General features: G+C 48.3%; 12 protein-coding genes across 12 annotated transcripts; 7 read left to right on the plus strand and 5 right to left on the minus strand.

The window, feature by feature from the left end:
- The first annotated feature begins 255 nt into the window (after positions 1-255).
- On the plus strand, positions 256-2,275 carry BKA55DRAFT_575723 (general substrate transporter). The gene is made up of 5 exons (XM_046193408.1): positions 256-436; positions 520-794; positions 846-1,389; positions 1,435-1,822; positions 1,871-2,275. The coding sequence occupies exons 1-5, from the start codon at positions 365-367 to the stop codon at positions 2,194-2,196; spliced, it is 1,605 nt and encodes a 534-aa protein (XP_046046278.1). The 5' UTR covers positions 256-364; the 3' UTR covers positions 2,197-2,275.
- A 267-nt stretch (positions 2,276-2,542) lies between these two features.
- Positions 2,543-3,906, minus strand: BKA55DRAFT_648876 (uncharacterized protein). Its single transcript, XM_046197262.1, has 4 exons — positions 3,649-3,906; positions 3,355-3,599; positions 3,102-3,305; positions 2,543-3,051 (listed from the first exon to the last, which is right to left on the minus strand). Exons 1-4 carry the CDS (start codon positions 3,683-3,685, stop codon positions 2,788-2,790), a joined length of 750 nt encoding a protein of 249 aa, XP_046046279.1. The 5' UTR covers positions 3,686-3,906; the 3' UTR covers positions 2,543-2,787.
- Positions 3,907-3,925: 19 nt separating this feature from the next.
- BKA55DRAFT_665595 (Aldehyde/histidinol dehydrogenase) lies at positions 3,926-7,832 on the plus strand. The gene is made up of 8 exons (XM_046197753.1): positions 3,926-4,167; positions 4,215-4,302; positions 4,355-5,608; positions 5,656-5,735; positions 6,196-7,029; positions 7,083-7,140; positions 7,183-7,566; positions 7,614-7,832. Exons 1-8 carry the CDS (start codon positions 4,144-4,146, stop codon positions 7,802-7,804), a joined length of 2,913 nt encoding a protein of 970 aa, XP_046046280.1. The 5' UTR covers positions 3,926-4,143; the 3' UTR covers positions 7,805-7,832.
- Positions 7,833-7,874: 42 nt separating this feature from the next.
- BKA55DRAFT_596172 (uncharacterized protein) lies at positions 7,875-10,567 on the minus strand (the record flags this gene model as incomplete). Its single annotated transcript, XM_046195909.1, has 5 exons — positions 7,875-8,731; position 9,342; positions 9,388-9,724; positions 9,773-10,165; positions 10,386-10,567. 5 exons carry the CDS (start codon positions 10,565-10,567, stop codon positions 7,875-7,877), a joined length of 1,770 nt encoding a protein of 589 aa, XP_046046281.1.
- Positions 10,568-12,637: 2,070 nt separating this feature from the next.
- On the minus strand, positions 12,638-13,647 carry BKA55DRAFT_575730 (uncharacterized protein). The gene has a single exon (XM_046193409.1). The coding sequence runs from the start codon at positions 13,491-13,493 to the stop codon at positions 12,714-12,716; it is 780 nt and encodes a 259-aa protein (XP_046046282.1). The 5' UTR covers positions 13,494-13,647; the 3' UTR covers positions 12,638-12,713.
- A 1-nt stretch (position 13,648) lies between these two features.
- Positions 13,649-14,391, minus strand: BKA55DRAFT_575731 (uncharacterized protein). Its single transcript, XM_046193410.1, has 2 exons — positions 14,104-14,391; positions 13,649-14,038 (listed from the first exon to the last, which is right to left on the minus strand). Exon 2 carries the CDS (start codon positions 14,036-14,038, stop codon positions 13,859-13,861), a length of 180 nt encoding a protein of 59 aa, XP_046046283.1. The 5' UTR covers positions 14,104-14,391; the 3' UTR covers positions 13,649-13,858.
- A 65-nt stretch (positions 14,392-14,456) lies between these two features.
- Positions 14,457-16,050, minus strand: BKA55DRAFT_665597 (uncharacterized protein; the record flags this gene model as incomplete). Its single annotated transcript, XM_046197754.1, has 5 exons — positions 15,602-16,050; positions 15,061-15,543; positions 14,823-15,012; positions 14,592-14,758; positions 14,457-14,534 (listed from the first exon to the last, which is right to left on the minus strand). The coding sequence occupies exons 1-5, from the start codon at positions 15,650-15,652 to the stop codon at positions 14,457-14,459; spliced, it is 969 nt and encodes a 322-aa protein (XP_046046284.1). The 5' UTR covers positions 15,653-16,050.
- Positions 16,051-16,168: 118 nt separating this feature from the next.
- On the plus strand, positions 16,169-18,556 carry BKA55DRAFT_575736 (fungal-specific transcription factor domain-containing protein). The gene is made up of 6 exons (XM_046193411.1): positions 16,169-16,273; positions 16,421-16,521; positions 16,578-16,669; positions 16,743-17,275; positions 17,333-18,078; positions 18,141-18,556. Exons 1-6 carry the CDS (start codon positions 16,211-16,213, stop codon positions 18,364-18,366), a joined length of 1,761 nt encoding a protein of 586 aa, XP_046046285.1. The 5' UTR covers positions 16,169-16,210; the 3' UTR covers positions 18,367-18,556.
- Positions 18,557-18,817: 261 nt separating this feature from the next.
- Positions 18,818-19,923, plus strand: BKA55DRAFT_575738 (Alpha/Beta hydrolase protein). Its single transcript, XM_046193412.1, has one exon. It carries the CDS (start codon positions 18,877-18,879, stop codon positions 19,843-19,845), a length of 969 nt encoding a protein of 322 aa, XP_046046286.1. The 5' UTR covers positions 18,818-18,876; the 3' UTR covers positions 19,846-19,923.
- A 435-nt stretch (positions 19,924-20,358) lies between these two features.
- BKA55DRAFT_665600 (glycoside hydrolase) lies at positions 20,359-22,034 on the plus strand (the record flags this gene model as incomplete). Its single annotated transcript, XM_046197755.1, has 1 exon — positions 20,359-22,034. The coding sequence occupies one exon, from the start codon at positions 20,359-20,361 to the stop codon at positions 21,985-21,987; it is 1,629 nt and encodes a 542-aa protein (XP_046046287.1). The 3' UTR covers positions 21,988-22,034.
- A 331-nt stretch (positions 22,035-22,365) lies between these two features.
- On the plus strand, positions 22,366-24,449 carry BKA55DRAFT_575742 (uncharacterized protein). The gene is made up of 3 exons (XM_046193413.1): positions 22,366-22,724; positions 22,772-23,609; positions 23,658-24,449. Exons 1-3 carry the CDS (start codon positions 22,562-22,564, stop codon positions 24,331-24,333), a joined length of 1,677 nt encoding a protein of 558 aa, XP_046046288.1. The 5' UTR covers positions 22,366-22,561; the 3' UTR covers positions 24,334-24,449.
- Positions 24,450-24,824: 375 nt separating this feature from the next.
- Positions 24,825-26,916, plus strand: BKA55DRAFT_575745 (uncharacterized protein). Its single transcript, XM_046193414.1, has 3 exons — positions 24,825-25,722; positions 25,771-25,999; positions 26,058-26,916. The coding sequence occupies exons 1-3, from the start codon at positions 25,232-25,234 to the stop codon at positions 26,799-26,801; spliced, it is 1,464 nt and encodes a 487-aa protein (XP_046046289.1). The 5' UTR covers positions 24,825-25,231; the 3' UTR covers positions 26,802-26,916.
- Positions 26,917-27,153: the final 237 nt, after the last annotated feature.

Genomic DNA, 27,153 nt, shown 5'->3' on the forward strand with positions numbered 1-27,153 from the left:
ATACTGCCATGATCCGAGGTTTTCAAGACAAGGATCGGTTAACGGATTGCTTGTTGTCTCAGTTACATGTTTCTCAGTTACATCCAAGTGGGTAACAATATGCAGATCTGTCACAACAGGTAAACCACGCTGTCTATCCCTGTACGCGGCAGGCCCGTCGAAACCGGCACGTCTCTTCCATCTCCCGGTGATCTACATGGGCTGGGGTTACAGTAGGAATGTGACTGTCAAAAGACCCGAGACAACCACGCCGATCGTAGTTCTTCCCTCTCTTCTCTGCTTAATTGACTTTTTTTTCCCTTTTCATTTCTTTTTTTTCTGTCCCGTATCTTCTCGAATTATTTTACGCCGCGTGTACGCGAGAATGCCGCAGACTGGGAACCAGACGAGCTTGTACAACAAGCTCGTCATTACTTTTGTTGCAATTGGAGGGACTGTGAGTTTGGCCCCTCGTATTCCCGTTTAATTACACTCTAATCTCAGTAACTCTATTTGCGACATGCTAACATTAACTCACAGACGTACGGGTATGCAGCCTCAATTATCGGAAGCACAATTGGCCAGCCGGGCTGGTACCAATTCTTCAATCTTCCCGCCGATGGTGAACCAGGCTACGATACTATAACGACACCAGCGATCGCGACTGCAAATGGACTCTTCTCTGCTGGCGGCGCGTTTGCGTGTCTCGTTCTTATGTGGGCTTGTGATTATTATGGAAGGTTGAGGAGTATTCAGTTTGGATGCGCTTTGGGGATCCTTGGTGGTGTCCTTCAATGCGCTGCCCAGAACCTTGCGTAAGTTCTTACCGTGCCCTTGCTGTGATGCAAAGTCTAATCATGTTTCAGTATGTTCCAAGCTGGGCGATGGATCATGGGAATGTGTGTTGGTCTGATGGCTACCGTTACACCGATGTATCTCTCCGAGATGTCAAGTCCTCTCGCACGTGGCTGGCTCGTCGGTCATCATGCCATCTTTCTCGTTTTCGGATACATGTTGTCCTCATGGATTGGCTTCGCAGTCTACTTTTCCAAAAACCTCGAGTTCGGCTGGCGCTTCCCATTAGCCTTCCAAGTCTTTCCTCCACTGGTCTTGCTTCTTGGTTCACCTTGGATTCCTCGCTCACCAAGATGGCTTATGTCCAAGGGCCATCGTGAAGAAGCATGGTCTGTTCTCGTCCGGCTTCGCAAGTCTCCTAATGATCCTGAGGATCTGGTTGCCAAAGAGGAGTACTACCAGATTGAGAAGCAGCTTGAACTGGATGCTAAGAAGCTTGAGGTTTATGGGGGAAGTCCTTGGAGGGCTGTGTTCCAGAAGAAGAGCTATCGCAAGCGCATGCTCATCGGATTCATGACGCAATGGGGTGCCGAATTTGGAGGTCCTCTCATCATCGTAAGTGTCAATCTCCCTGTCAGCATCACATCTAACATGAATAAGAACAACTACGCAGTCATCCTGTATACCAGTCTAGGCCAGACCGGATATATGCCGCTTCTGCTGTCTGCTTTATGGTTGACTACAGCCGGGTTGATCTACAACCCTGGTGGTGCATGGCTTCACGATAAGGTCAACTCCCGTCGCAAGATGTACATGACTGGCTTCATCGGTATCGTCATCACCACTTCAGTATACTGCGCCATGATCTCTCAGTATGCTGGTACAGATAACAAAGCAGGCAACGCTATTGGCGTACTGTTCATGTTCTTGTATCTTGCCTTCCAAGGCACCTTCTGTAACACAACCATGTATCTCTACGTCTCAGAGATTTTCCCAACTGAGATCCGATCCATCGGCATTGGTTGGTCTCTCTTTGGGCAATTTGCTGGTAAGACCCCTCTCATCCCCCAAAAAGAAGAGCTACTGACATGTCTAGCTACCATCATTCTCCTTCAGACAGCGCCCATAGGATTTAACGCTGTCGGTTGGAAATACTTCCTTCTCGTCATCTGCTGGAGTGTTCTCTTCATCCCTGCCATTTACTTCTTCTGGCCTGAAACTGCTAGACTCTCTCTGGAAGAGATTGGTAAACAGTTTGGTGATGAAGTAGCTGTGCATATTACAGATGCGACAGATGAAGAGCGCGCAGCCATTGATAGACAGTTGATGGGAGAGATGTATGGCGAGAACAAGGCTCCAGGTAACGCTGCGAATGAGATCCCATCCAGCAAAAGTAGCCAGAATATCGCGATCAAGCAGTAGGTTGGCCATCGCTTGTCGCAGATATCAGGTCGGATGGCATCAGCATATAGTTATATAATTACCTTCAAAGAATTGGGGATCTATCGAATGTACATCTCTCTAGCCTCAACTGCTGATCTGCGTGACTGAACTGCATATTTCCATGACTTGAAGCGCTACGGAAAAGCCAGGCGCAACCTGAGCCGTACATGATGCTCTCATGCCAAGACTCAAATGAGCAACCCATTCCTCTCCCCCGGGATTCCCAGCACCGTATCGTCAAACCGAAAATTTTAGTGCTTAATCTCACCACTTAACAATCACGTCAAGCCGTTCATCAGCAGCTTGCCCCCACCCAATTTTCGGAGCCATACGCGGCAAATGTGACGAGTGCTGGGGTTACAGCACTAATGCCGAGCATTCACATGTTCACCAACAGCCAAAGGAATCAGACCCTGGGAAATTGATCGACAAGCTGCATAGGGGGTCTTAGCTGTCTCTTGTATCATTCTCGCTTGAAGCGCGGAATGTGCCGGACAATGCTCCGGCGAACAACCCTTGTGTTTCACTCCATTGTTCTCTCAGTTAATGAGTGGCTACAGGTATCAGCATCTAGATTGCCCTCCCCCCATCAACATCAAGGTTAACACCAGTGATAAATGACGCCTCCTCACTCGCCAAAAACACCGCTGCTTTAGTAACATCTCTTATCTCCCCCATCCTTCCAAGCGGAACATTCCCCAGCGCCTTCTGAACCTCCGGCGTGATCTCTTTCCCAATAAACGTGGGAAGAAGACCTGTCATGGTCGCCAGGGGACAAATAGAATTGACGCGTATTCCATCCGGACCATATTCCGCTGCAAGACCCATGGTAGCCTGTGCCTTTGCATTAGTTTTGCATGCTAATATGGGCCGACTTAACTTACGTTTGTGATTGCTCCCTTGGATGCGTTGTACCATACTAGACCGGGACGAGGTCGATGAGCGCCTACGGAGGCGATGTTGATCATTGAGCCTTTTGTGCCTTGTTTTTTTATCTGGGCTGTGAAGGCGTTGCTGCCGAGAAAGACGCTCTTGACGTTGACGCTCATGACCTTGTCGAATTCTTCCTCGGTGACCAAATTGGTACTCTGCCAGCTGTTAATTTTTCTTCCATCAATTGAGCTTCAATCTGCTTACCTTGTTCTCGTAGCTTGTACCAGCATTATTGACCAGAATGTCAAGATGTCCCCAGAGCTGAACAGCTTTCTCAACAGCACTTTGCCAATCTGCTGTCTTAGTGACATTCATGGTCTGAAATGCAAATGATTCAGACGTCGCGGCTACTTTTCGGCCTGCTTCTTCGTTGATGTCGCAGATGAGGACTTTGGCACCCTCTTCAGCAAAGTGCTCGGCGATGCCTTGGCCAAAGCCAGAAGCGGCGCCTGTTTATCTTTCTTAGTCTTAATCAGAGATGCAATGAGGGGTGCATACCTGTAACGATAGCGACTTTACCATCTAAACGACCCATGACTGCTGTTCAAGACTTGTTAACTTGTCTAGACACTGAGAAGTGACTGAACCGACGTGATACATATACTTGCCCCTCACGTTCGTCGTTCTCGAGAATTGATTCCCTACTACGATGGGTAACCAAAAGGGTGCAGATCTTAACCATGTACGGCAGGTGGCTTGAACTCTAGGCATCTGCAGCGATGAGCCGACTCGCTGATTGTGTTGGTGGTCAAGAAGTGGGGAACCTTGCCATGACCATTACTAACCGGGTTCTTACGTGCATTACCCTGGAGAGAAGCATATGACGAGAATAACCAACAGCGTTCATCAAACTTGAACTATTCTCACTGAAAATCTTGTTTAAATTCGGAGAAGACAAACGGAGAGGTGACTCAGGCCGTTTGACTCATTCCTCTCTCATCACTTAGTGACGCTACTGCTGAAGATTTACAACATATTGAAGGTCAAGACAGAATGGCTTACTCACTGCCGTTCAAGGTAAACGACTGCATCGAAACAAACTCAACTCAACTGATCTTTTGAAGCTCAATCGTCCCGACCTTCTCACCACCGATTCCTACATCGAAGGCCAAACCAAACCCGCCCTCTCCGGGTCAACCTTCGACGTACTCGGTAAGCCCCCTCCCCATATCACAAAATCTCACCGATCTTACACAGCATTCAGATCCTGGCACCAATAAGCCATGGACAAGAGTCACCAACAACTCAGCCGATGACGTCGACGCAACCGTTCGCGTCGCACACAAAGCATTCCAATCATTCAAGAAAACCTCCCCTCGAGCACGTGCCCAATGGCTTCTCAAATGGGACGCCCTCATCCGCGAGCACAAAGCCGATTTAGCAACGCTCTTAGTGTATGAGACGGGAAAACCATACATCGAGGCCATTGGGGAGATGGATTATTCTTTGACTTTCGTCTCATGGTTTGCCGGCGAGGCAGAGCGCATTCAAGGGACGTGTTTTGCTCCATCTGCGCCGGATAGACGAGTCGTTACTATCAAGCAGCCACTCGGTGTCGCGGTAGCATTAGTGCCGTGGAACTTTCCCGTTGCTATGGTTCTGAGAAAGGCTGCTGCTGCGTTGGCGGCTGGTTGTACGATGGTGGTTAAGCCATCGCCTGAAACGCCGGTTACTGCTATGGCTTTGGCCAAGTTGGCTAGTGAGGCTGGATTTCCAGATGGTGTTCTGAATGTCTTGCCGACTAGTCTGGAAAACACCCCTTCGCTCAGTGAAGCGCTTTGCAAGCATGAGTTGGTTAAGAAGGTCACTTTCACAGGGTCAACGCGCGTCGGGACCCTGGTTGCGAACCACTGCAGTTTGGGTCTCAAGAAAGTTGTCCTAGAGTTGGGGGGCAATTGCCCTTGTCTTATCTTCGACGACGCCGATATTGAAGCAGCCTTGCGAGAACTTGTTGGGTTAAAGTGGCGCCATGCAGGTCAAGCTTGCGTTACAGTCAACCGCTTCCTTGTGCAATCTGGAGTATACGACAAATTCCTCCAGCGCTTCGTCGAAGAGACTGCCAAATATGTCGTTGGCCACGGCGCTGCTGAAGGAACTACCCTCGGACCTGTCACAAAGCCTGAGAGTTTGGATCGAGCTGAGCGTCTCATTAAGGATGCCGTCGGGAAAGGTGCTAGAATCGTGACTGGAGGCAATCGCGTTTCTCCAAAGGGAGGCGAAGGCGGATATTTCTTCGAACCTACCATTCTCGCCGACATGTCCCATGACACACTAATCTCCTGCGAAGAGTGTTTCGCGCCGATCGCAGCTTTCTATAAGTTTGAGACGGAAGAAGAAGCCGTTCAGGCAGCTAATGATACACCCATGGGTCTTGCGAGCTATGCATTTACCAAGAACGCAGATCGTATCTGGCGAATGCTTGAGAATCTCGAGGCTGGAATGATCGCGTTAAACACTGGTGGGTAATTCCCTGAAGACTTATGACATGTGCTAACGAGATACAAGGCAACTCCTCTGCGGCTGAGTCACCATTTGGAGGGATCAAGATGTCAGGCTATGGAAAGGAAGCTGGGAAGGATGTTGCTGTGAACGAATACATGATCTCAAAGACGGGTACTATTACAGTCGATGGACTTGTTTAGCCAGTAAATAATTTAGTAAACCTTGTTCTCTGTATTGAGACCTGGCGATGTCTGACATCTACTGTTCATCTGACGAACATTATGCGTCCATCGTCAGACCAAAGGATTCTCAAAACAACGTGCTACTCTCTTGACCAATAGTAAGGAAACTCCGGGGATATGCTGACACGGCTCAGGAGGTGAAAGGTGACATTCTCAAGAGCTTTTGAGGCATTGAGATGTTGAGAGTAACTTAATACGGACTAGAGCTGACACGGAAATCCGTTTGCTTCTCCAGCACTGGCCGTTTAATGTCTTGTCGCAAATCCATGTTCTTCAATTTCTTCAACTTCTTTTTCTCCTTTCAACATTCTCGAGACTAATTGAGCCTTTTTTTTCTGTGGCGTTAATGCCCAGGATGGAGATAATACCCGTCTCTTGGAGCGATCAGCCAAACCCCATCCCCAACCTCCGCACGCGAACATTCTTCATAACAGACCATCCTCTCGACGAGCAAATCCTCAAGAACGGTCTAGATAAGCTGATCAGAAATCACTGGCGAAAATTAGGCGCGCGCCTTTCCCCATCTCACGGCGATACGCGCTTGGAGTACCATTTACCGCATGTTTTCCCTGACAACTATGAACTCTTCAAATGGTCATCCGTGAGCGCCGGGTATTCGTATGGCGAGACTTATGAATTGTCGAAGATTCTACATCCCGGCGATGGTATAAACGTTCTCCCAGCTATAGAGAGGATAGACGCGCGAGTGAGACCCCATGATTGGCCTTTTGAACGGAAGGATGAGCCGCCTGATTCGCCGTTGTTATATGTCCACTTAACGAGGTTCTCTGACGGGGCAGTTCTTGCCATGAGTGTACCGCATGTGTTTGCTGATCAAGGTGGGTTGGCCAATATCGTCAAGGCATGGCTCGCTGTCATTGAGGGTAAAACGCCGCCCGAAATGATGGGGTATAAGGATGATGTGCTGGGAAGTGAGAAGCTCTCCAACCTTGAGGCTGACCCAGGCGAACGAATTGGACGGATGCGTATACGCAGCATGAAGGATCAGGCGTTGGTGACTGGAAGAATTGCTCTCGACCTGGTCAGAGACAGGAAGGAGGAGTCTCGAACTGTTTTCCTACCGATGCAAGTGGTAAAGAATTTGAGAGAGAAGGTGAGAGAGCGTTTGGATGGTAAGCACATTTTCGCGAGTGAGATCAGCAACGGTGATATCATCACCGCCATCTTTACAAAAGTAGGTGATGATTTACCAAAGCGCAGATATGCCATGCTAAAAATTCCGAATAGCTTGTCAGAATCAATTCTGAGTCTAAGTACGAAGTTTCGCTTTCCTCAACTATCAACTGTATGTCTATCTAGCTATTCACGATATCAGCTAACAAGCCAGTACGAGATCGCATTCTCGAGCTTCAAGGCGAAAGAGGTGAAGGGTATGTTCATAACGCCGTACACTACGCAACAGCAAAATTCGCAATCAAACCCGAAACACAGTTAGACGAAATTGCTCTGCAGAATCGCATAGCCGTGAACGAAGCCTTAAAGGAATCTGATATTAAAGCTGGAGTTAGCACTCTTCGAGAGGTTGCTAAAGCGGGCCAAGTCATGCTTATATGCGAACCTCATCACAAACTCTACAGCTCTTCGAACTGGAGTGGTTCATGGCAGGGTATTGACTTTACAAAGGCTGCGCCTGCGTCATATGATTTGACAAGCCATAGAAAGGAGATGGTGGTTCTTGGACAGAGTAAGACGCTCAAAGCGCCGATGAGATGTGAGTGCACTGCCATGCTCATGTGTGAGATACTAATTGGTTGATAGATCGTGTTGTGATTATGTGTCGAACGAGTGAAGGGTTCTGGTGCGACTTTGCAGCTCCGGTTAAGACTATGAGGTTGGTCGAGAGGTTTTTTACGTGGGATCCTTCGTTGGGAATCCTTTTGGAGGAGATGGATGCCGACTTGAATATTCGAGGGTACAAAAAGTTTAAACACCCATGCCTTATTCTATAGTACACCGATATGAACCATAAGTTTGCCGTGTGCACAAAAGTTTACTCCCCTGACACTTGTCAGTGTCCTCCTAGGATCTACCTACAGCCCTCTCCCAAGACTCTCGAATAGTCCCCCAATACCTCTCCGGATCCTTCCTCATATGCCCAACATGTCCACTTTCAAATAATTCACCTTCAACGGGATATCCAGCTTCGCGTGAAGCGGCCATGTGTCCCTCAACATGCTGCCACGGGATAAGAGAGTCATCCTTCCCGTATAAGAAAAGCCTTGTGCTCTTCTTGCTCTCCCACTGCTCATCGTTGAAGATCCTGTGGCTGAACTTGGGCGCAGATTCTCTTCCCACAAGATAGTCGAATAGGTGAATCATGCAGAAGAACCAAGCGCATAGAAGTTGAGTTACGATGAATGGCCAGGGGAGCTTTGTTGCTGGTCCGATGGCCATGGCGTGAGACCATCGTTTGAGGTTATCCCACGTAAGATCTGAAGTTCCGGGAGTAGAGTCGTAGACCGTCAGCGCATGGGGCATCGGCCGGTTGTAGGTCTCTTTGTAGGCATTCAAGGTGGCTGAGTAGTTGATGGCTCCAGAATTCGATAGGACATGGAATAAAACCGAGCTGTCCGATGTATCATTGGGAAAGACCTCATGGATAACCGGAAGCATGTCATCTGTCCGTTGAGTCACATTATCGAAGAACCCTTTGTAGATAGGCGACAGAACCGCGACTTGCTTGGCATGAGGGTAAAGCTGTCGATAGTCATCGGTAAACTTTGAGATGTGTCTTGGAGGTGCATCGCCCCAACCGTAGAGCACGACTGTACGAGGATGTCCCGGGTTTGGTTCGATGCCTGTCTGTTCTTCGCCGGTCCGAACGAAGATTCTTTCCGATAGGGCCGTGAAGCCGGGGAAGATACTAAGCCCTTTAGCTTTGCTCATGGTAGTTTAGGATGATTCGATGACCTTTGGGGGTTTATGGAAAAGGAGGAAATGTCGAGAAGCTGTCGCTTATATAGAGATATATATCGCTCCACCCCTAGCAGGCTTTAGAGGAATGTCTGAATAAGCTTATTGTACTATTCCAACATTCCGGATTGGCAGAGAACACAGGTAGCGACGCTCCTCTCTCACGTCAGATCAGCTGATGCCTTCTGATTGCCTGTTTGTTGAGGCACAGTGGTTCTGGACAGGTAGCTGACGCAGAATGGTAAGCGCTATCCTCTCGGCTTATGGGATCATATAACAATCGCAAGATTCCATGGATTAGGACCCTTGGCAGCGTTCGAGGTGCTTTACCAGGATTGACTTGAGTTTCTGGCTCTAGACAGGGGCTCCTGTGCGATCTACCGATAGTACTAGGTGTATAGTTATCCATAGGCTATACTGCGGCTCCTATAAATAAGCCATGATATTAGCACCGTTCAGCGATGGAGAGGTAGACCGTGGCAGATGATGCTGATGCTAATTTGTGTATTTACATTGGGATAATAATTATTTCCATTGCTCATTATATTATTGATGCGTGATATAGAAGTGTACGCTACTATTCATGAAATGCTTGTATACTCTAACAAAGGACTCATACCATTCGCTCTTGGTCCGAGGTGGATGCCTGGTCCTGGGTTTCCGAAAACACAACCTTGGTCTCCACCTTCTTCACAATGCCATTCTCCCAGTCGGATGTCCTTCGGTAAGAGTCATCGCGCGACATATCATCCAGTCGGACATGACCTGTGCGACTCGCCGTGATCAACGTTGTCATACGACCGCTCACCAACTCGTCACGACCCCTTGGTCGGCCTCCTTCCTTCGGTCGAGCGTCTAGTTCTCTCGAGCTCTTGACTATGTGGCCGAGAAGGGAAGCGACGTTCATCTCGATGTATAATTTGAGAAGGTAGACGAGCTGGTGGAATTGGACATAGCTAAGGACATGTTAGGAAGGGTGCACCTGAGGTACAAGGTATACTCACACGACAGGACTAGGGAGAAAGGTAGCTCCCATCAGAACACAATCCAACGACACAGATATCACAACCATGATGACGTTGAAGTGAAATAGTTCAGTATACTTGGTCAACCCGCAAGCGATAAGTCTCGATCGCACAAGGTATATGAAGTAAAGGTTGAGCGATAGATCGACGATCAAGAAGACGGCCTTTTCGGTTCGATCCCAGACGATGTTTGTTTCTTCGTATAAATGAGAGATCTGTAGACGGGCCGGGATCCAGATGCAGAAGCCGCTGACGTTGATGAGGGTCGCGATCAATGCAACGCCCCATTTGACTCTGTTGATGTTTGTCTTGTTGGCGAGCAGGAGTGATATTCGGTTGATGATGATCTGAAGGGTGAATTGGATCTGCATGCTCCAGGTACAAACTGGAAAGGGGGGTGAGCATATGTCCAAGGTAGAACAAAGGGAGACATACTAATGAAGAAGAAGACCCAGAAACTGCAGAATGATCGAGTCAGCGCGCTTTGATATACCAGGTCGCAGCATGAACTGACCTTGGCGGAGTAAACCCCCGCAGCCAGCAATAAGTAATAATGCCCATACAGTTACACCCAATCCAATCGAGTCAGCACATGATGATGTATGTGCTGAAAAGCCTTTTTCTCCGGTACGCCTGCATCGTCTGCTTGATAGCCATCGAGGCAGTGAACATCGACGCACCCATGCTGAAGCCGAAGATCAGACTGACGATGTTCATCTCCAGATCCTTTGGCGTTTCGGCCTTGTACCACGGAGGAATCAGAAACCCCGCCATGGCTAGAACGTGATCAGAAACGATTACAAAATCTCGATGTGGTGGTTCTCGCAAAAAAAAGATAAAAAACGATGCCAAGAGTACGAACAAGAAACGATGGCTTCTAATAACTAACGGCTCAATACGAAAATTAGGAGATCTTCCCCTGGTTTGGGCATTGTATCCACGATATGCAAAACCAAGGGGGCTTTAACACTAACGTTAGCTTCGATCTCGAATATATACGAGTCAGAGCCCAACATCACCAACGGTCAATTTAATGCATGAAGATCGCAACCCCAAAGTCATAGCGCCGGCCGCGATCATAACGTATTGAGCAATAACCTCGAAGATCTTTAGGCCCAACTGTTGCAGATTTGGTGCTCGGCTAGACCGCTATCCGTTAAGCCATGGACTTTTGGTTAGTCTCTTGACTCGGGAAATTGTGAATTGGGATGAAAGAAAAAAAAGATGGGTGCCGATAAGGTTCGGGATATTATAGCTGAAACTTGCGCTGAGATGGTAAGCGAAATCTGGGGAACGAGGAACAAGAGCTTTCTGTATGCATGCATGCAGTCAAAGGTCCAATAGGACGTAATCTTGAGGAAATGCTGTCGATATGCCGTTCAGATATTGATACAATACACTGAGACACGGGTCAATCGGCAATGATGTATCGTCGTAACGGCAGACCCCCAACTGTAACAACTTGTTACTGTAAGCCATAATGTAACCAACTCTTCTGCTGGGGCTTCGAATTGCGCTGGAACACCATCCACTACCGACAAACCTGCTCCATCCCCCGTCAGGTCTGCCCCTCTGAAGGCCGACGTGACCATTGGGTTACAAAATGGCGTTTGACTTTTCATGGAACAAGCATGGAACAACTAACCTAGCAGCGGCACAGTGCTGTCGATGCACTAACAATGTCAGCCTTAAACACTAAACCCACCATATTGGCTGGAAGCACCGGGGGATCTCCCCCGTTCCCTGGCTTGTGATGTTTTATCGGACCATGGCTGTTTTATGTTTTTCCGGGGTTAAGCGGGACACATCCAATTGGTTTGATCTCTTTACCTATGTTGTTGATCCATGAATATCGTATGTTATTTCCTTGAAGTTAAGATGCTGCAATCTGTGTGATTAGTGATTAGAACAAAGCCTTTTCTTATGCGAGCCATGGGAAATAATGATCATTGAAGTAATCTCGATTAAGTACTAAATAGTATAGGTGCTTAATCACTGTCTGTAAAGGATAGTGAGCGCAGTAATCGCCTCCGTTGGGTTCGCATTGCGCGGGGACCGACTCATGGAGCCGTAATCTTGAGCCCTGATTTAGCATTGTCGATCAGTGAATGCGGGGGACGATGAAGATTTAATTTTAGTAATGGTCATAACTGATCAAAGCTCGATTTCTTACTCTCAACCGAACAATAGAATGATGGTCTATGTTCATTCTGTTCTTCGTTGTTGTTTCATGATGAGGCCAAGAACTAATTGCCTGACCATCGCGCTGAGTTCCTCGTCTGTGTCGCTAAAGTTAGACCGGTAATCAACGGTTTTAATTGCTGATTTTCAATTCATGGTATAAACGTATACAAGCGACAGGAATTGACTTTATTAGGTGCTTATTAGACTGATACTTGCATAGAGAAATTTTAGACTTGGCCTGTTGGTTGATTGATATTTGAAACTTATAATATCTCAATGATATATATCAAGCCAGCATATTAAGAGTCCCAGTTAAAAGACAAAAGTCTCATTGGCGTCTGGCATTGAAGGAATCGAAGGCTCGGATTTATTATCCAAAGCCTTCAACTAAAGTGATGTTTTACATGATGACAGGGACAACGGCCTTTGCTTTGTGTTGGTCAGTATGGATTGTCTAAGAGGGCAAGGATAATAGTGACAGCTCCAGGCCTTTCGAGTCAACATATGGTCTGGTGTCAAAGCTGCCTCCAGTTTCGACTGACCATATATTAAGTGTTTGCTCATCTTTCAGTCTGCAGTCGTGACAATTTACAATTTTGTAAGTGGGATAAGGGCGAGATTGAGAAGAAATCGTCGACAGACTCAAGGGTCAGGGAGTTGGTAGTTATTAAGTATGACATTAAGCGATTATTAACAGTATAGCTAACTCTGGCATTTAGATACTACACAGTATGAACTAAAACAACATTGCGCCAACTACGGCGGCCATCAGTCCCATACCAACAGCTCCGGTCTGACCAGCAAGTCTCATGCCAGAGTTTGGCGCTGTCGTAGCCGATGTAGTAGGAGTCTCAGTTCCCGAAGCGACGTCCGAAGTACCGCTGCCTGAAGATGCCTCTGCAGTACCAGTAGTAGCAGCCACCGCCACGGTCGTTGTCTCAGTACTGCCAGTGGAATCAGTAGCGGTCGTCTTGGCAGCTGTCTTTGCACTTGTCGTTGACGTCGATTCATCCTCATCGGCACCAAATTCTTTGATATCCAACACATAGGTTCCGTTTCCACTGACACCATCCTGCTCAAAACTAGCCCAACTGGGCTTTCCGTTTGTTCCCAAGGATACACAAGCCTCACGGTACGCGTTACTGGCGCAGATACTGTTTCCGTCGCTGGTTACGCCACCACCGGCGTTGGTGCACGAGACGAATAGCTGTGTGACGAGCTTTGCGGTATTATCGAAGAATTCGTGGTCCGAGTTGGAGCTGAGACAAGTACGGCAGCCGTCCATGGAGCCGTACCAGCCATCTGGGTTGGGAATGCACACGCAGTCCCTTGTTTCTTCCTTGGGCCATTTAAGCTTCTGGCACTTGAGCATAGCCTGGTAGATAGGCCAGCAGCCGCAGTCGTCCAGCTTTGAAGGGCTATCGTCTGCTTCTTTGGTCTTGGACCAGCCGTTGGGCTCTGCTGAAGTGAAGCCAGAGATGGCAACGAGTGTTGTGAGAGTTGATGAGAAATGCATGGTGGAATAGGGAGGTATAAACGAATGACGATGTTTTGAAACGAGTGACGTGAACGGAAGTTCGCAGAGGCAAAAGAAATATGAGATGATGGGCCTTGGTGAGATTTTAAAATGTGATCCTGCCTCACCGGATAAATCTCAAAATGACTAGCGTTGTCAGCTGTAATTTCCGGGTTTAGGCGCCAGCATCCATAATTCGCCCGGTTGGCTTCCGTGAGATCTTGGCGTGATAAATCGCACGATCGGTTAGAGATGCTACGAGTCTGTCGAGTTTCTCCTTGTTAGATCGTGATACTCAAGTACTCTTTGCCTACAGGACAGCAGGTTTATTCAATGTATTGGCTTGATATCGCGATGAGATATCATTAACTTTGACTGTCAATCGAGATGTTTGGTGCATGTTGAGATTTCGCCAAGCAAGAGTCATTCCCCAGATGGAAATCCCCGAAACAAGGGTGCCAGTGGATATCCCCACTGCCCCTGAGGAGGAACCTTGGCACTAACTGGCTCTGAGTTGAAATGATCTGATTGAAGATAAGAAACATGTATCCTTGCCCGGAGAGATTTTCATGTCGGAAGCTAATTGGTTACAATGCATTGCAAATCTCAGGGATTGCAGCCTTGTGAAACCCAATCGGCTGTAGCTTTTTCAAGCAGTAACTCTTGGCTTGGCAGTTACTGATCGTACACCTGGCGGCGGAATAACGGCATCGTCTTTTGATTGATTAGAACCGTCGTCCTGCAAATCTGGCTATCGGCGTAGCTTTTAATGCTGGTAGAATTCTTCAATCCTCGGCAAGTGACCCTGCATCTTGAGGGACCAGACCCTGATGTCTAGGACAAGGAAATGAAGAGATTGGAGGCAAGAAGACATATTGTTTATATGAATGAGAACCAGTCTATTTAGTCTATCTCTACCACTATCTATCCAAATTGTATGTCCCTATCTTACGGGAATGAGCCTTAGTTGCTGGTCATATACTCAGCCAAGTTGTTGGCAGCCATGAAATCCTTCCACTTCATCAATTCAAGACCGGGAAGCTACACGACGCATCAGAAGGACGATTTCTTCGCTGGAAGTTCTACATAATAACTTACCTCGCTAGCTTGAATGAACTCGGGGCGAGCATAGATCATGCCAAAGTCCCGGAAGATCAACAGCTGCTCCGTAAAGTCCAAAGCGCAAGTTTCGTCCATTTTGCTTCTCAGCATGGATTGAAACTCCTCTGAAGAGAGCTCGTTGTAGCGAATGTCGATGCCGTATGCTTTTAAGTGTCAGCGATGAACCCAAAGCGAGTCCCCGGTGTCCATGAGTGCACAAGTACATACCAGATGCCATGGACTCAATCTTGTCGCCTTCGGAAATGGCCTCGGAAAAGAAGGCAATTATCTTTTCGCGACACTCCTCGGGATGATCAAGGATGTATTGAACTAAATTTCCCGTATCAGAGATGGCGACGTTTGGAAGAGGCGTCGTTTCAGGGAGCACAAAGGATCTCATATAAGTCCCATCATCTTGCTGATCCCCGTGTCAGCGTATCCGCCACCAAGTTAGGCGACAACGAACCTTAATGGGCAGATAGGTACGCGGCTGGGTCAAACAATTCTCAAAGTAATTCGGAAACAGCACCGCAGTCGTTTTCTTCCAAAGAGCAGGCTTCTCCGTCTGGATATATTCCGATACAGCTGCCTTGCTCTGCCAATGATAGACATGGGGATATTTCCCATTGGAGATAGTATTGGCGTCAGGCAAGCTTGCCCAGATAATCTGTTCGAGATGAGGTAGGTCAGCAGCGATATCCATGATGCGCTTGCCCTGTTCTTCTTCTTTGGTAGCGGACATGTGTTGCCAGAAGTCGGTCATGGCGAAGATGATCTGGGCGTCTTCGAAGACTCGTCGGAGACTGTCTGGGTCATCGACATCGGCTTGATGCATTTCGATGCCAAGCTTCTTCAAAGCTTCTGCTTTGGGGGAAGAGACATTCCGGGTTAGACCGCGGATGGTGTATCTGTCCTTCGATTTGGCCAGTGTTCGAACGACGGAGCCTCCCTGAGCAAAGAATTGGTTCAACCTGAGTGCGCTGTTGGACAGAGATGGGGTATCGTACCTGAAGGCCGGTCGAACCAATAACAACCACTGTCTTCTTCTGTTGAGCCATAGTGAGACGGTGTTGTAACAAAGGTAGGAATTAAAGCCGGTTTTCTCTGACGATAGATTTTGTGCTGGAGAAAGTCATGGGAATTCTGGAGAGAATTGCTTGCTTTTATAAGACATAGTGGAATTTTAAATGATTCCAGAGGCAGTGGAGTTCTGCAAGAACTCTTGCAAGCTTCAGTTGGAACTTTGCGACATTGATGTCATAGACCCTATTAATTTCCCGCTGATTCAGCGGTTTCACGATGCCCAGGGTCCACAAGTGCCGGATTCATGAGTATGCCGGAGACCGGCAACAGGGCGGAACAGTCGCCAACAGAGTCATGCAAGTCAAGGAACTCAGTCTAATTCTATAACAAAAAAATACCACTCAAGATCCGATCGGTCATTGAAAGTGCTGCGAAATGCACATCAAGTTGGATACGTGAAAGACGGGCCATCCCGATTAGCGCCGATTTGTCCAACCGTCGGCTTGGAAAACCTGAGGCATGTTTCGGCACTCGGCAATTTTGCAGGTCATCAATTGTCTCCAGATGCAACATACAGGTACAACAACAGCCACATGATGCCCCAATCGACAAGAGGCCGAAAACCGCGGGCTTGCGACTCGTGTCGCAGAAAGAAGGTACCGTATGTCCCCTAATCGTGCGCAGATAAAGGCTTTGCCGGCTGGGATCAAGCCATTCACCTTACCTGGCATGAGCGATGATCATTCGTTATATCTTATGACACTGATGAAGTCAAATCCCCAGGCTGATTGGCTGATGAATAGATTCAATGTGACCGAGCTGTACCGCAATGCGACTACTGCCAACATCATGGCTTGACCTGTACATACAACCAAGCCGCAAAGACAACAGGCTCAGCCCTTCGGTACATTCACATTTAGCCAATCTCATGGATATGATCATAATAACAAGTCACCACAGGTATAAGCTCTCAAGCTTTCCGAAAACCGCATCGTCGAGTGAACGGCTCAGTTCTTCTGAACAAGATAGTGATGCGGAGTTCACTCCTCGCGGTGAGTACTCTTCCTTCCGAAATGCATGTTTCCCGCAATCGTGCGATAGCTGATACATGATATTTGTATTCAGCTAGTGATATTCAAGATCATAACCCTACTTATCTAGAAGGCTTATGTCTATTGAACGGTTATCCACTCTTCGGCCAGCAAGCTCAAGAATGGATCAGAAGCAGAACAGGCTCAACGATATCACCCAGCATCATCGGGAAATATCGCCTTCCTTACCTATGTTCTACGAGACCACCTCTTGTGAACGATAGGGTTTTGAAACTACCCGATCCTCAGATTGTTGAGGAGTTAGCAGCGCGATTTTGTTCGTCTACACAATCACTTGTCTTCCCACTACTCAGTCTGAATCGCTTTATGAGCAAGACTATACCTCTCGCATATACAGAGTCAGCCGGCAGTCATCTCCATACCATGAGTGCCAAGTCTTGTGTGTATGGAGTGCTGATTATAAGCGATATCTTTGGTCTTGACACAGGCGACGATATGAATGACATAAGCTGCTGGTGTCAAAGATATGCTTTGGAAATCGAAGGTTCAATACCCGTGATCTTACGCGAGATGAGGGTCGACGGGCTTGAATCGTTGATAATGCTCGTAAGTTCTTCTTGGATCAACAGGTAACTATGCCTCTGACATTCAATGGCTCTATAGATGATCTACAAATACTTCATGGGAAACTTGGAATCCGCATGTTTTCTTGTCTCGATCGCTTCACGCTTTTTGTTCCAACTTGGAGCCCATGTTTCTCCTTCACCTTCAGGACCCTACGACAAGAACATCGAGGTTCATCATATACGTGACCTCTTTTGGGTCTGCTATTGCATCGATAAAGACCTGTCTCACAGGACTGGTCAACCACCTACCATCAATGATGATCATTGCGATCTCAGCTTACCTCCCAACTATGTCCAAATGCAAAGCTCCAATATCTTAAACTCTAGTCCATGCCCTGATCGCAACTCCTCTACCGTGCCACTCTACCCATGGGACATTCGACTCTCCATCATCAAATCCAGGATTTATAACGACCTTCACTCGATAGGCGCCTCCAGACAATCGGAAACAGAAGTCTTGAGAAGGATCCGGTACTTAGATGAACAGTTGGAAGCCTGGAGGGTAACACTGCCTTCTGACCACAGACCAACCTTGTCATTCCTGGAGCAGACGCCTGTTGACGCCCATACAAACACTCAGGCAATCATGCTCCGACTATCGTATCATCATTGCGTTATCCTTATCCATCAAGCCCGTTGCAGAGTTTTCCCGTCAGATCATTCCGCTATGAGCTTGATAGACGACGGCCATAGGATAAACTTTCAGATTCTAGTCGACGCTTCAAGATCTATCTTGATCTACCTGGAAAAGGCATTGCCTGTACTAGCCCACGAATGCTTCTGGTACCTATGCTTGTCACACTCTTCCATCGTTCCGTCACGTCAAGACTAACCTTGTCTTTTAGGGTCATCATCTTCTATCCGATGACTGCAATCTCGACCATCTTCTCTGTCGCGCTCCTCGACAGCCGATCGGATCCAGGGAGCGAAAGACTAAAGCTGCTGCAAGGCTTTACGCGATTGATTAGACAAATTCCTATCAAGAGGCTTACAGTAGCGGAAATATCTCATTTGGAGTTTATTGAAGAGGTTGTCGGGGAGATGAGCAGATTGGTATTGGCTGCGCAGTGAGGAGATCCGTCATGCTAGCAGGTAGTGTCGAGTAACAACGTCATGAAGCGCGAACTAGTCCAAAACCTACCGATCACGAATGCAAGACTAATTCCGTACAATGATCCCAATATCCTCATCAACCCATAAAGATTAATAACAACAACGGCCTTAAGATGCTACCTCCGCTTCTTTGACCGCGTTAACTCCCAATTGAAGTTTAGGTTAAGTGGGGCGAATGCGAATAATAAGCACACTTGCAGATTCCGTCAGCAAAGACTGGAGAAATAACATTGTCCGATCAAACACCGTAAAAACCCAGCAAATCACAGAGTTTGAAGTGAGACTATACCGAATTTGGAAGGTGATCTCTGATTGGTCAAGATACTATCATCGTCATGTTGCGAGAGGCGTATGTTGGATATATAAGACGGGAGATTCTCTTGTAATGGATAGGAATATCTACAGACCAGTTCATTAAACAAAAACACTTATACCTCAATCAAATACAGGATTTAAAGCTTGTTTACAATGGAATTCCCCAACCCTTCTCTCATCGGCGGCGCAGCTGACATCCCCGTCAACTCTGCCTCTGCCATCCTCACCTTCACACCAGTCACTCTCCCCTCCAAAGACCGCAGAGTCGATCTCGACCTTAAAGTCACCGCCCCCATCACAGGAGAGAATCTCCCCATCATTATTCTCTCCCACGGCCATGGCCCAAGCAACTACCTTTCCTCGCTCAAGGGCTATGGACCCGTTGCAGATTGGTGGGCAAGTCATGGCTTCGTCGTCATTCAACCTACACACTTGAGCTCCCGTCAACTAGGCTTTGAGCTGAACGCTGAGAGTATCAGTGAGCTATTCATGGAGTCTCGCGCCAAGGATTTGGTTCAGGTTGTTGATAGTCTTGATACCATTGAGACTACTGTTCCTCTTCTCAAAGGCAGGCTTGATAAGTCCAAGATTGCTGTTGTTGGACATTCCCTCGGCTCTTTGTCCTCTGCCCTCCTCCTCGGCGCCGTCAACACCGACCCTCGTGATGGTAAAACCTTCAAGGCCGCTGATCCTCGCATCAAAGCCGGCGTCCTCTACGGTGCCATCGGCGCAAGTGACGATCCCTCTGAAAACGGAAAAACCATGCTTCCCTTCCTCGACCTCGACTTCTCCGACATGACTACACCCTGTCTTGTATTCTGGGGCGACAGCGACGTCAGTCCGCATCTCACAAACCGAGGAGCAGACTGGCATAACGATCCTTACAAGCTTTCACCAGGACCTAAAGCATCTTTCGAGGTTAAGGATGGGAAGCATGGGTTTGGTGGTATCAGTGGATGGGACGCGAAGGAGTGTCAGGATGAGGGGATGGAGAGGTTGGCGGCTATGCAGAGGGTTACGTGGGCTTATTTGAGGAGTCAGTTGTTTGGGGATGATTCTTGGGGGGAGGCGAAGAAGGCTATTGGGCAGCATCCTGAGATTGGAAAGATTGAGGAGAAGTAGCGGGCATAGGAGCATTTTGGAGTTCTACACGAACATAGTCTCTTGCACAAATACTAAATATCACTCTATTCATTCTTATTCCACCCATTTGCGAGATCCCATCCGTATACGTACAAGAATGAAGTTGCAGTCACATTGACGGCACACATTTTAACTCTGGTGATCTGCATGTAAAACCTCCGATGATGCCGAAATTGCAGGGATATTAATCCAAGGGTACATCGGCAAGTCAAAGCTTGAATGGTGCTTTGACAACTGCCGGCTTCACGTAGCATTTGCATAGTCATAATTAACGCATTAAACTCAATTTCCCCTATTGATCTCTCAATTCAGGAACAATTGCAGCAATGCTAAATATTGATAAACATACGGTAATTACACCTGCGACGCTCCAAAAAAGTAAATTTGAGCAACGGCACACGCAATGAATTGCTCTTTAGATTAAGAATGTTGTAGTACCCAGCCGCTGAGACAGTCCTTCTAGGCATATGGTACTCACTCATTCAAGCCATAATGTTTTTCCCACTCGTTCTGTGCACTTTTGTGCTATCAGCACTCGCTTCACCTTCTACCCCCATCTCTGAGCAGAAACTGGGGGGTTTACGGTATCCCAAACAGCGCGGTCGCCATTATGATTACACCGGGTTTGAACCCAGCCAGAAGAAGCGCGCGGATGATATCATTGATATGTTTCGCTTTGCGTGGAATGGGTACTACGAGCATGCATTTCCTCATGACTCTTTGAGACCAGAATATAATAACTACACGGATGATCGTAATGGATGGGGCGTCACTGCTGTTGATGGTCTTGATACTGCGATTTTGATGGAGCAGACGGATATCGTTGAGATTATTCTGGATTTCATCCCGACTATCAATTTTACTAAGACGAACACGCCTGAACCTACTACCGTTAGTTTGTTTGAGACCAACATTCGGTATCTTGGTGGATTGTTGAGTGCCTATGACCTTCTCAAAGGACCGTTCAAGCATCTCAAAGTCAACAAGGACAATGTTGATGCACTGCTCAAGCAAGCTACTACACTAGCCGACACGCTGAAGTTCGCTTTTGATACGCCATCCGGAATTCCCTTTGGTTCACTCTGGATTGAGAATCAGACATCTACCGACGAGAATAGTCTTGAGGACGGAACTGCCTACGCAGGACTGGCGGCAATGGGTACCCTCGTTCTTGAGTGGCAGCACCTTTCTGATCTCACTGGCGATCCTCAATATGGTAAGCTGGCTAATCGCGCTGAGTCGTATTGGCTTTCTCCATCTTCTGAGGTTTGGCCAGGTCTCACTGGAGGTCGCTTCAGTCTCAAGACTGGTGAGATTCTTGATGAGTATGGCGGTTGGACGTCGGGTAATGACTCAGCCTATGAGTACCTCATCAAGATGTACGTCTACGACCCAGACAGGTTCAGCCATTACGGCGAGCGTTTCACTCTGGCGGCCGACTCTACCATCAAACATCTGATCTCTCATCCGTCATCGCGACCCGACCTGACAATGGCAGCCGCATTCACCGGTAGACAACAAGTCAATTACACCGAATTCCTCGCATGTTTCATCGGCGGATCATTCATCCTCGGCAGCTCAGCCCTCGACCGCCCAGACTGGCTCGACTACGGTCTCTCCTTCAGCGAATACTGCGCCAACGGGTATCGCTACACAGCATCCGGCATCGGTCCAACCCTCTACAGCTGGGATCTCAACGAACTCGCCCAGCCCGAAAACATCAACCAGACCGACTTCTACAACCGCGCGGGCTTCTTCATCCAGGACGGAATCTTCCAGGGCGGCCAGGCCCCCGAGGCCGTGGAGAGCTGGTACTACGCGTACCAGAAGACGCACGACCAGTACTGGCGCGACGTGGCGTGGGCGTACACCCTAGCGCAGAACCGGACGATGCGCGTTGGCGGGGGGTTCGCCAGCATCAACAACGTGCTGTCTCCGTCTGGAGACGGAACGCGCGGTGGCATCATGGCTAGTTTCATGCTCGCTGAGACGCTCAAGTACATGTGGCTTATCCAGACGGAGAACAAGGGCGAATGGGATGTCTTGGAGGGAGGGGAGAATCTGTTTGTTTACAACACTGAGGCTCACCCGCTGAGAGTTGCTGCGAAGAGGCCTGTTTAACCTTGTTTTTAGAGATTCAGCCTAGCATTGAACGTGGCGCTTTTGGCGTGCTCACTGCCTCCGCCGGCAGATGCAGTCTCCGAAGGAGGCGAAGCCAAACTTAAACATTGTTTTGCGTCAATAAAAATGTCTAATTGCGAGCTTTGCCAATATCAGCTGAACCAACCTCTTTTGCTGGTCTTTTTGGCCCATTATGTGTCAGAAGACGGTGAGGTGGCTTTCCTGTTTCGCTTAAAAACACCAAATGTTGTCTGGTTGGCGCTGCCAAGAGCCCCATAAGGCTGATGTGCCTCAAAGCATATTGGGTGATGGGAATGTGCATTTTCAGCTTTGGCTACTAGCGCATAACCGGCTACATGGAGGGCTTTACTACCGAAGGTCTAGATTCCAAGAGGGGAAGAGGGAGCTTGCCGAGCTGAGAGAGTGCATGTATATAAGGGAATGGCCAAATCTTGTGTTACAAGTTGGCCACAAAGAGCACCTCAAGACATCTTGACGATTGACGATTGACGATTGACCTCTGTAGTCTGTTTACTTTCTTCCTTGTCATTCCATCCCACTTTCCAGCGCCATCATGCGCCTGCTCAAAGGCCTTGTACTAGGTCTCCTCCTTGAGAGAGGCCTAGGCCAGACAGAACCTCAGCCAGACGGGGGAAATCTTGCAACTGTTGCCGACCCAGTCGAAACAGATCCTGCAGATGCGCCTGTTCCAGACCCGACTGTTCCATCAGATGGCGGTGCGCTCAATTGAGCTTTTTTCTTACTACCGACTGACAATACCCAGACACTCCTTCAGATCCCCCGGACCCAGCTGATGAACCCACCATCACAATAGACGACCCTCAGCCCACTGACGATGGGTCCGATGCTAGAATTCCAGCTCCAGATCCCACTGATCAACCTACCGATGTCGATGACCCCTCAGCCATTCCTGATGATCCTGCAGAAACAAATACAGACGATGAGGAGTCAGCTCCCACCGACCAGCCCGCTCCAACCGACACTGAACCCGAGCCTGCTGCAACAGACGTCGACGCTACTCAAACCAATGATGAGGAAACTCCTCAAGAGACAGATACCAATGGTGAGGAAGCTACGCAGACAGATGGTGACACCGATACGGCACCCGTCGTTTCAACAGAAGCCTTGAACTCCGCGGCCGAAGAGACCCCAGAGGCTACACCTCTGGCTTCCGACACCGCAGACGACCAAGCTCCACAGACGACCGAAGAGCCATCGGATGAACAAACCGAAGAACCCACCGCTGACTCTGAACCAGAAGAGTCTACCCAGCAGGAGACTAGAGGAATTGTAGCACCGACAAAGACTGAGAAGAACGATGCGAAAACGACTGATGGCAATGGTAAATATTCAGCTGCTCCTTATGCTAGTGAGACAGAAGGGGGTGAGGCGGAGGAGACGGGATCGAATGAACAGACCGCTGATGGAACAACGCGCAAAGCTGCAGCTACAGGTAGTGGAGGCAAGGAGGAGAAGACTACACTTGCTACTTCCAAGGGAGCTGCGCCGACGTCGCCTGCTGAGGATTACCCGATTGATCTGGAAGAAGCTGTTTTAGGCGACTATGCTGAGTTCAAAGGCGCCGGCGACAAGACCGTTGTGTAAGTTTTCCCAATTCCCTATCATGCGCATAAGATTAACTTTAATAGTATTCTCAAACCCCCTCCCAATGAGGTAGCAAAGTGCGATCTCCCACCAACAAGCGACGAAGACGTTCCCGAGGGTGAAGACGTCCGTGTCGTCCTCTCCGTCAAGGTTGGCGAACTCAGCAAAGGCGCCAAAACTGGAAACCGTCTTCAGATGCTAATTGATGGTTCGACTATTTACGATAAGGAGCTTTTGGGGACTGGTGGTGAAGAGGAGAGTATTCAGAGTGACAAGTTCAAGGCTGCGCTGGATCAGAAGGTTAATGTTGTTCATAAGGCGGGTGATAAGCCAGTGCAGGTTACGATTCAGGATGCGAATATTAGGAGTGCTATTAGCGGGGGTAGTAGAGGGGGAAGCGGAGGAGGTGGAGGGTCTGGTGGCGGATCCGGGTCTGGGGATGATGGTGGTGACTCTGGTGATGGAGGCTCTGGTGGTAGCGGAGGCGGAAGTGGCGGTGGAAGTGGCGGTGGAAGTGGAGGTGGAAGCGGTTCAGGCGATGGTGGTGGTGGCAGCTCAGGCGGAGGCGGTTCTGAAACTGGCTCAGGAACAGGTGACAAGGAGGCATCACCATCCAGTGTTTCTGACGGCGACGGTCAAACCAACGTTGCTGGAAAGAACTTCATGGTCGGCGATGTACTCATGTATGCTCTGCCTCTCGCTGTCGCTCTTGTGGGTTGATGACCTGTAATATTCGAGGTTCTTGTATCTAGTTCGCGGTGTTTGAGTTGGAGTAGTACAAATGGCCGAGCTATCGGATTAATAAAGTGTAGATGCTTGCTTGAGCTAATGAGAACATGATGAAGAGATTCTTGCATACGTCTTGGTACTTATACGGATCCATACCCAGACGACTTTCCACTGTGATTTTAGCTCAAGCTCAGTCCCTACAATCTTGAGACAAAGATCAACGCCATGTTTGGGAATTAAGACCCTCATATAGAAGCTGGGTCGCCACGTTAAAATATGTAGTTTGCTACTGTTACGCTCTTACCGTTTCTATTATTAACAGTGCATAGTGGTTATTTCTTATTACAATAGGATTAATTACTTGAATAATGGAGTATTCAATGCAGTTAGGCATTCAGATAGTGCGTTTCGCGCTGACTCAGCGCAGAATTCCCCTGCAGCCTGATTGCGGCCTTCGTCGGACTTTTCAACAGCGTCAAAACAGCGAAGAGAATACGAAAACCCCAAATTAGGCACTCCAGTTACACAAGTGGCATTTGAAGCATAAAACCGGGGTAATAATGATGTTGCATTGGTGGGGACGGCGTAACTGATGCGTTTCGACGATCATATCATCACTTCGTTTTCACGGCAGGTTTCTTAAGCCTTCGAAGCTCAGGATAAGACGGCTTTGAACGAGTTCCGAATACCGAGAGTTTGGCTGAATGTGCTGTAATGGATGCTGATACTGGTTTTTCAATGGTGTTATTTCAGTTATGCTGGACATTGGTACAACGACCAATCCATGCCATGAAGACCAGTCAACCTCAACAAGGCGGAGTAAACCCACATGGAACTATAAAGCCTTGGGTGGCTTGTCAAGGGACCCCAATGGGCATTCCAGAGCCCAATGATATATAAACTGCCCTGGGAAACCCCTCTTGCTCATCCATCTTCACTCTTGTTCTCACAGCTTCATCAAACTCAACTCATCATGTCTCCCATCAGCAATTCAGACTCTCTCCCCAATGTCTTCCAAGACTTCATCAGCGAACACCCAAACATCAAATTCACTCTGCCTGGCGAACCAGAATGGGCGGGGATCACGAAATGTTTCATCAGGACATCTAATTCTCCCAGCATCGTCGCCAGGCCCCAGGATGCGTCTCAGATTCAGGATCTGATTCGTCATTGCGTCTTGCACAACGTTGACTTTGTAGTTCGCTCAGGGGGACATGATTGCACTGGCAGAAGCCAGGTAAGAGGCGCTTTGACCATTGATATGCGTGACATTCAATACATCAACATTGCGGAAGATAAGAGGACAGCTCGGATTGGAGGCGGGATCATTACGCGGGAGTTGACGAAGGCTTTGGATACTGAGGGGCTGATTACGCCAACGTGAGAAATCACCACTGATCTTTACAAGGCTGGCTAACGAGAGAGTAGAGCTCCGAATGCTTCAATTGGATATGTCGGTTGGGCAACACTCGGAGGCTACGGCCCTTTGTCTAACAAGTATGGACTGGGAGTCGATCAGATCGTCGGAGCTAAGTATGTCAATGCCGAAGGTGCGCTTATTAATGCGGCTGAAGAAGAGTTGATGGCCATACGCGGCGGAGGCGCTTGTCTTGGTGTGATTACTGAGATGACTATTAAAGTATACTCTCTGAAAGAGGTAAGTTTGAGCTTGAACTACATGGGGTTGGCCTTGACTCAATGCTAATCTCAACCAGATCCTGGAAGGGACTTTCGTGTTCGGGTCCTGCAACAAAGAACAAGCCTGGACTTCCTTCGTCGAGAGATACAACAAGCTCACCGCCAGCGAAGACATCCCAACGCGTCTCTCCCTCCAACTCACCGGCGTCGCAATCCCCAACATCGGAAACATCTTCAACGTCTCATGCCTCTGGGCCGACGACGATCATGATGAAGGGCGTAGGTGGATGGACAGGATTGCCGACCTAGGCACCTGCATCAAGGAGGTTGTGAAGCCAAACACGTGGCCCGCTCACTGTGAAGAGAAAGAGAAGCTCGCCGGGTATGGTGTATACGGTCGAGCCCGAACTCTCAACTTGAAGGCTCTCACCCCCAAGACCATTGAGATCTTGGCCAAGTACAACGAGTCGATCCCTGGTCCAGGATCTCTCTTCTCGATGCAATTTCATCACGACCCTGTTCAGCCGCTTGACTCTGTGTTCGCGCCTCGTTGTGATCACTATTGGCTTGAGATCATCGCCACCTCCCGTGAAGAAGGAGGCGCTGAAACGGCGGACCAGTGGGCTTTGGGTTTACAGCGAGAGCTTGTTGAGTATGACCCTGAGAATATCCTTGACCCTGCTTATGTAGGCTTCGTGGATGATGGAGAGATGGATTTGAAGAAGGGTTTTGGGGATCGTTATAAGATTCTCATGGCTACGAAGCAGAAGTTTGACCCTAAGAATGTTTTCAAGAACACTACTCCGCGGCTTTTGTATTAGCAACCAGTCATTAGGCAGTTCTCTCTGGCATGCGAGAAAGGCAATTCACGTTATAAGGAACGGCAATAGCCTTGGAGAAGCTCTTTGGGATATCTACTACCTACTATACTTAGACTGCAATGTGGAGTTTTATTCTTACTTTACTTTCGCCTTAAAGAGAGAAACAGGTCTCGAGCGAACCCTCCTTGTCCCTCGACTACAGTCATAAATGGAATTGCAGATAAAACAGTTATCGTGTTCCTGTCACCCGTTTTATCGGCTTAAAGCTCAACATTATGGCCAGCAAGTACTTCCATAGCAGATTAAAAGGTTGTCTCGAGGTTGCAGTGTACAATAGGGCCAATAGTCAAGG

This window comes from Fusarium redolens, assembly GCF_020744475.1.
Source record: "Fusarium redolens strain MPI-CAGE-AT-0023 chromosome Unknown BKA55scaffold_13, whole genome shotgun sequence".
Classification (NCBI taxonomy): Eukaryota; Fungi; Ascomycota; class Sordariomycetes; order Hypocreales; family Nectriaceae; genus Fusarium; species Fusarium redolens.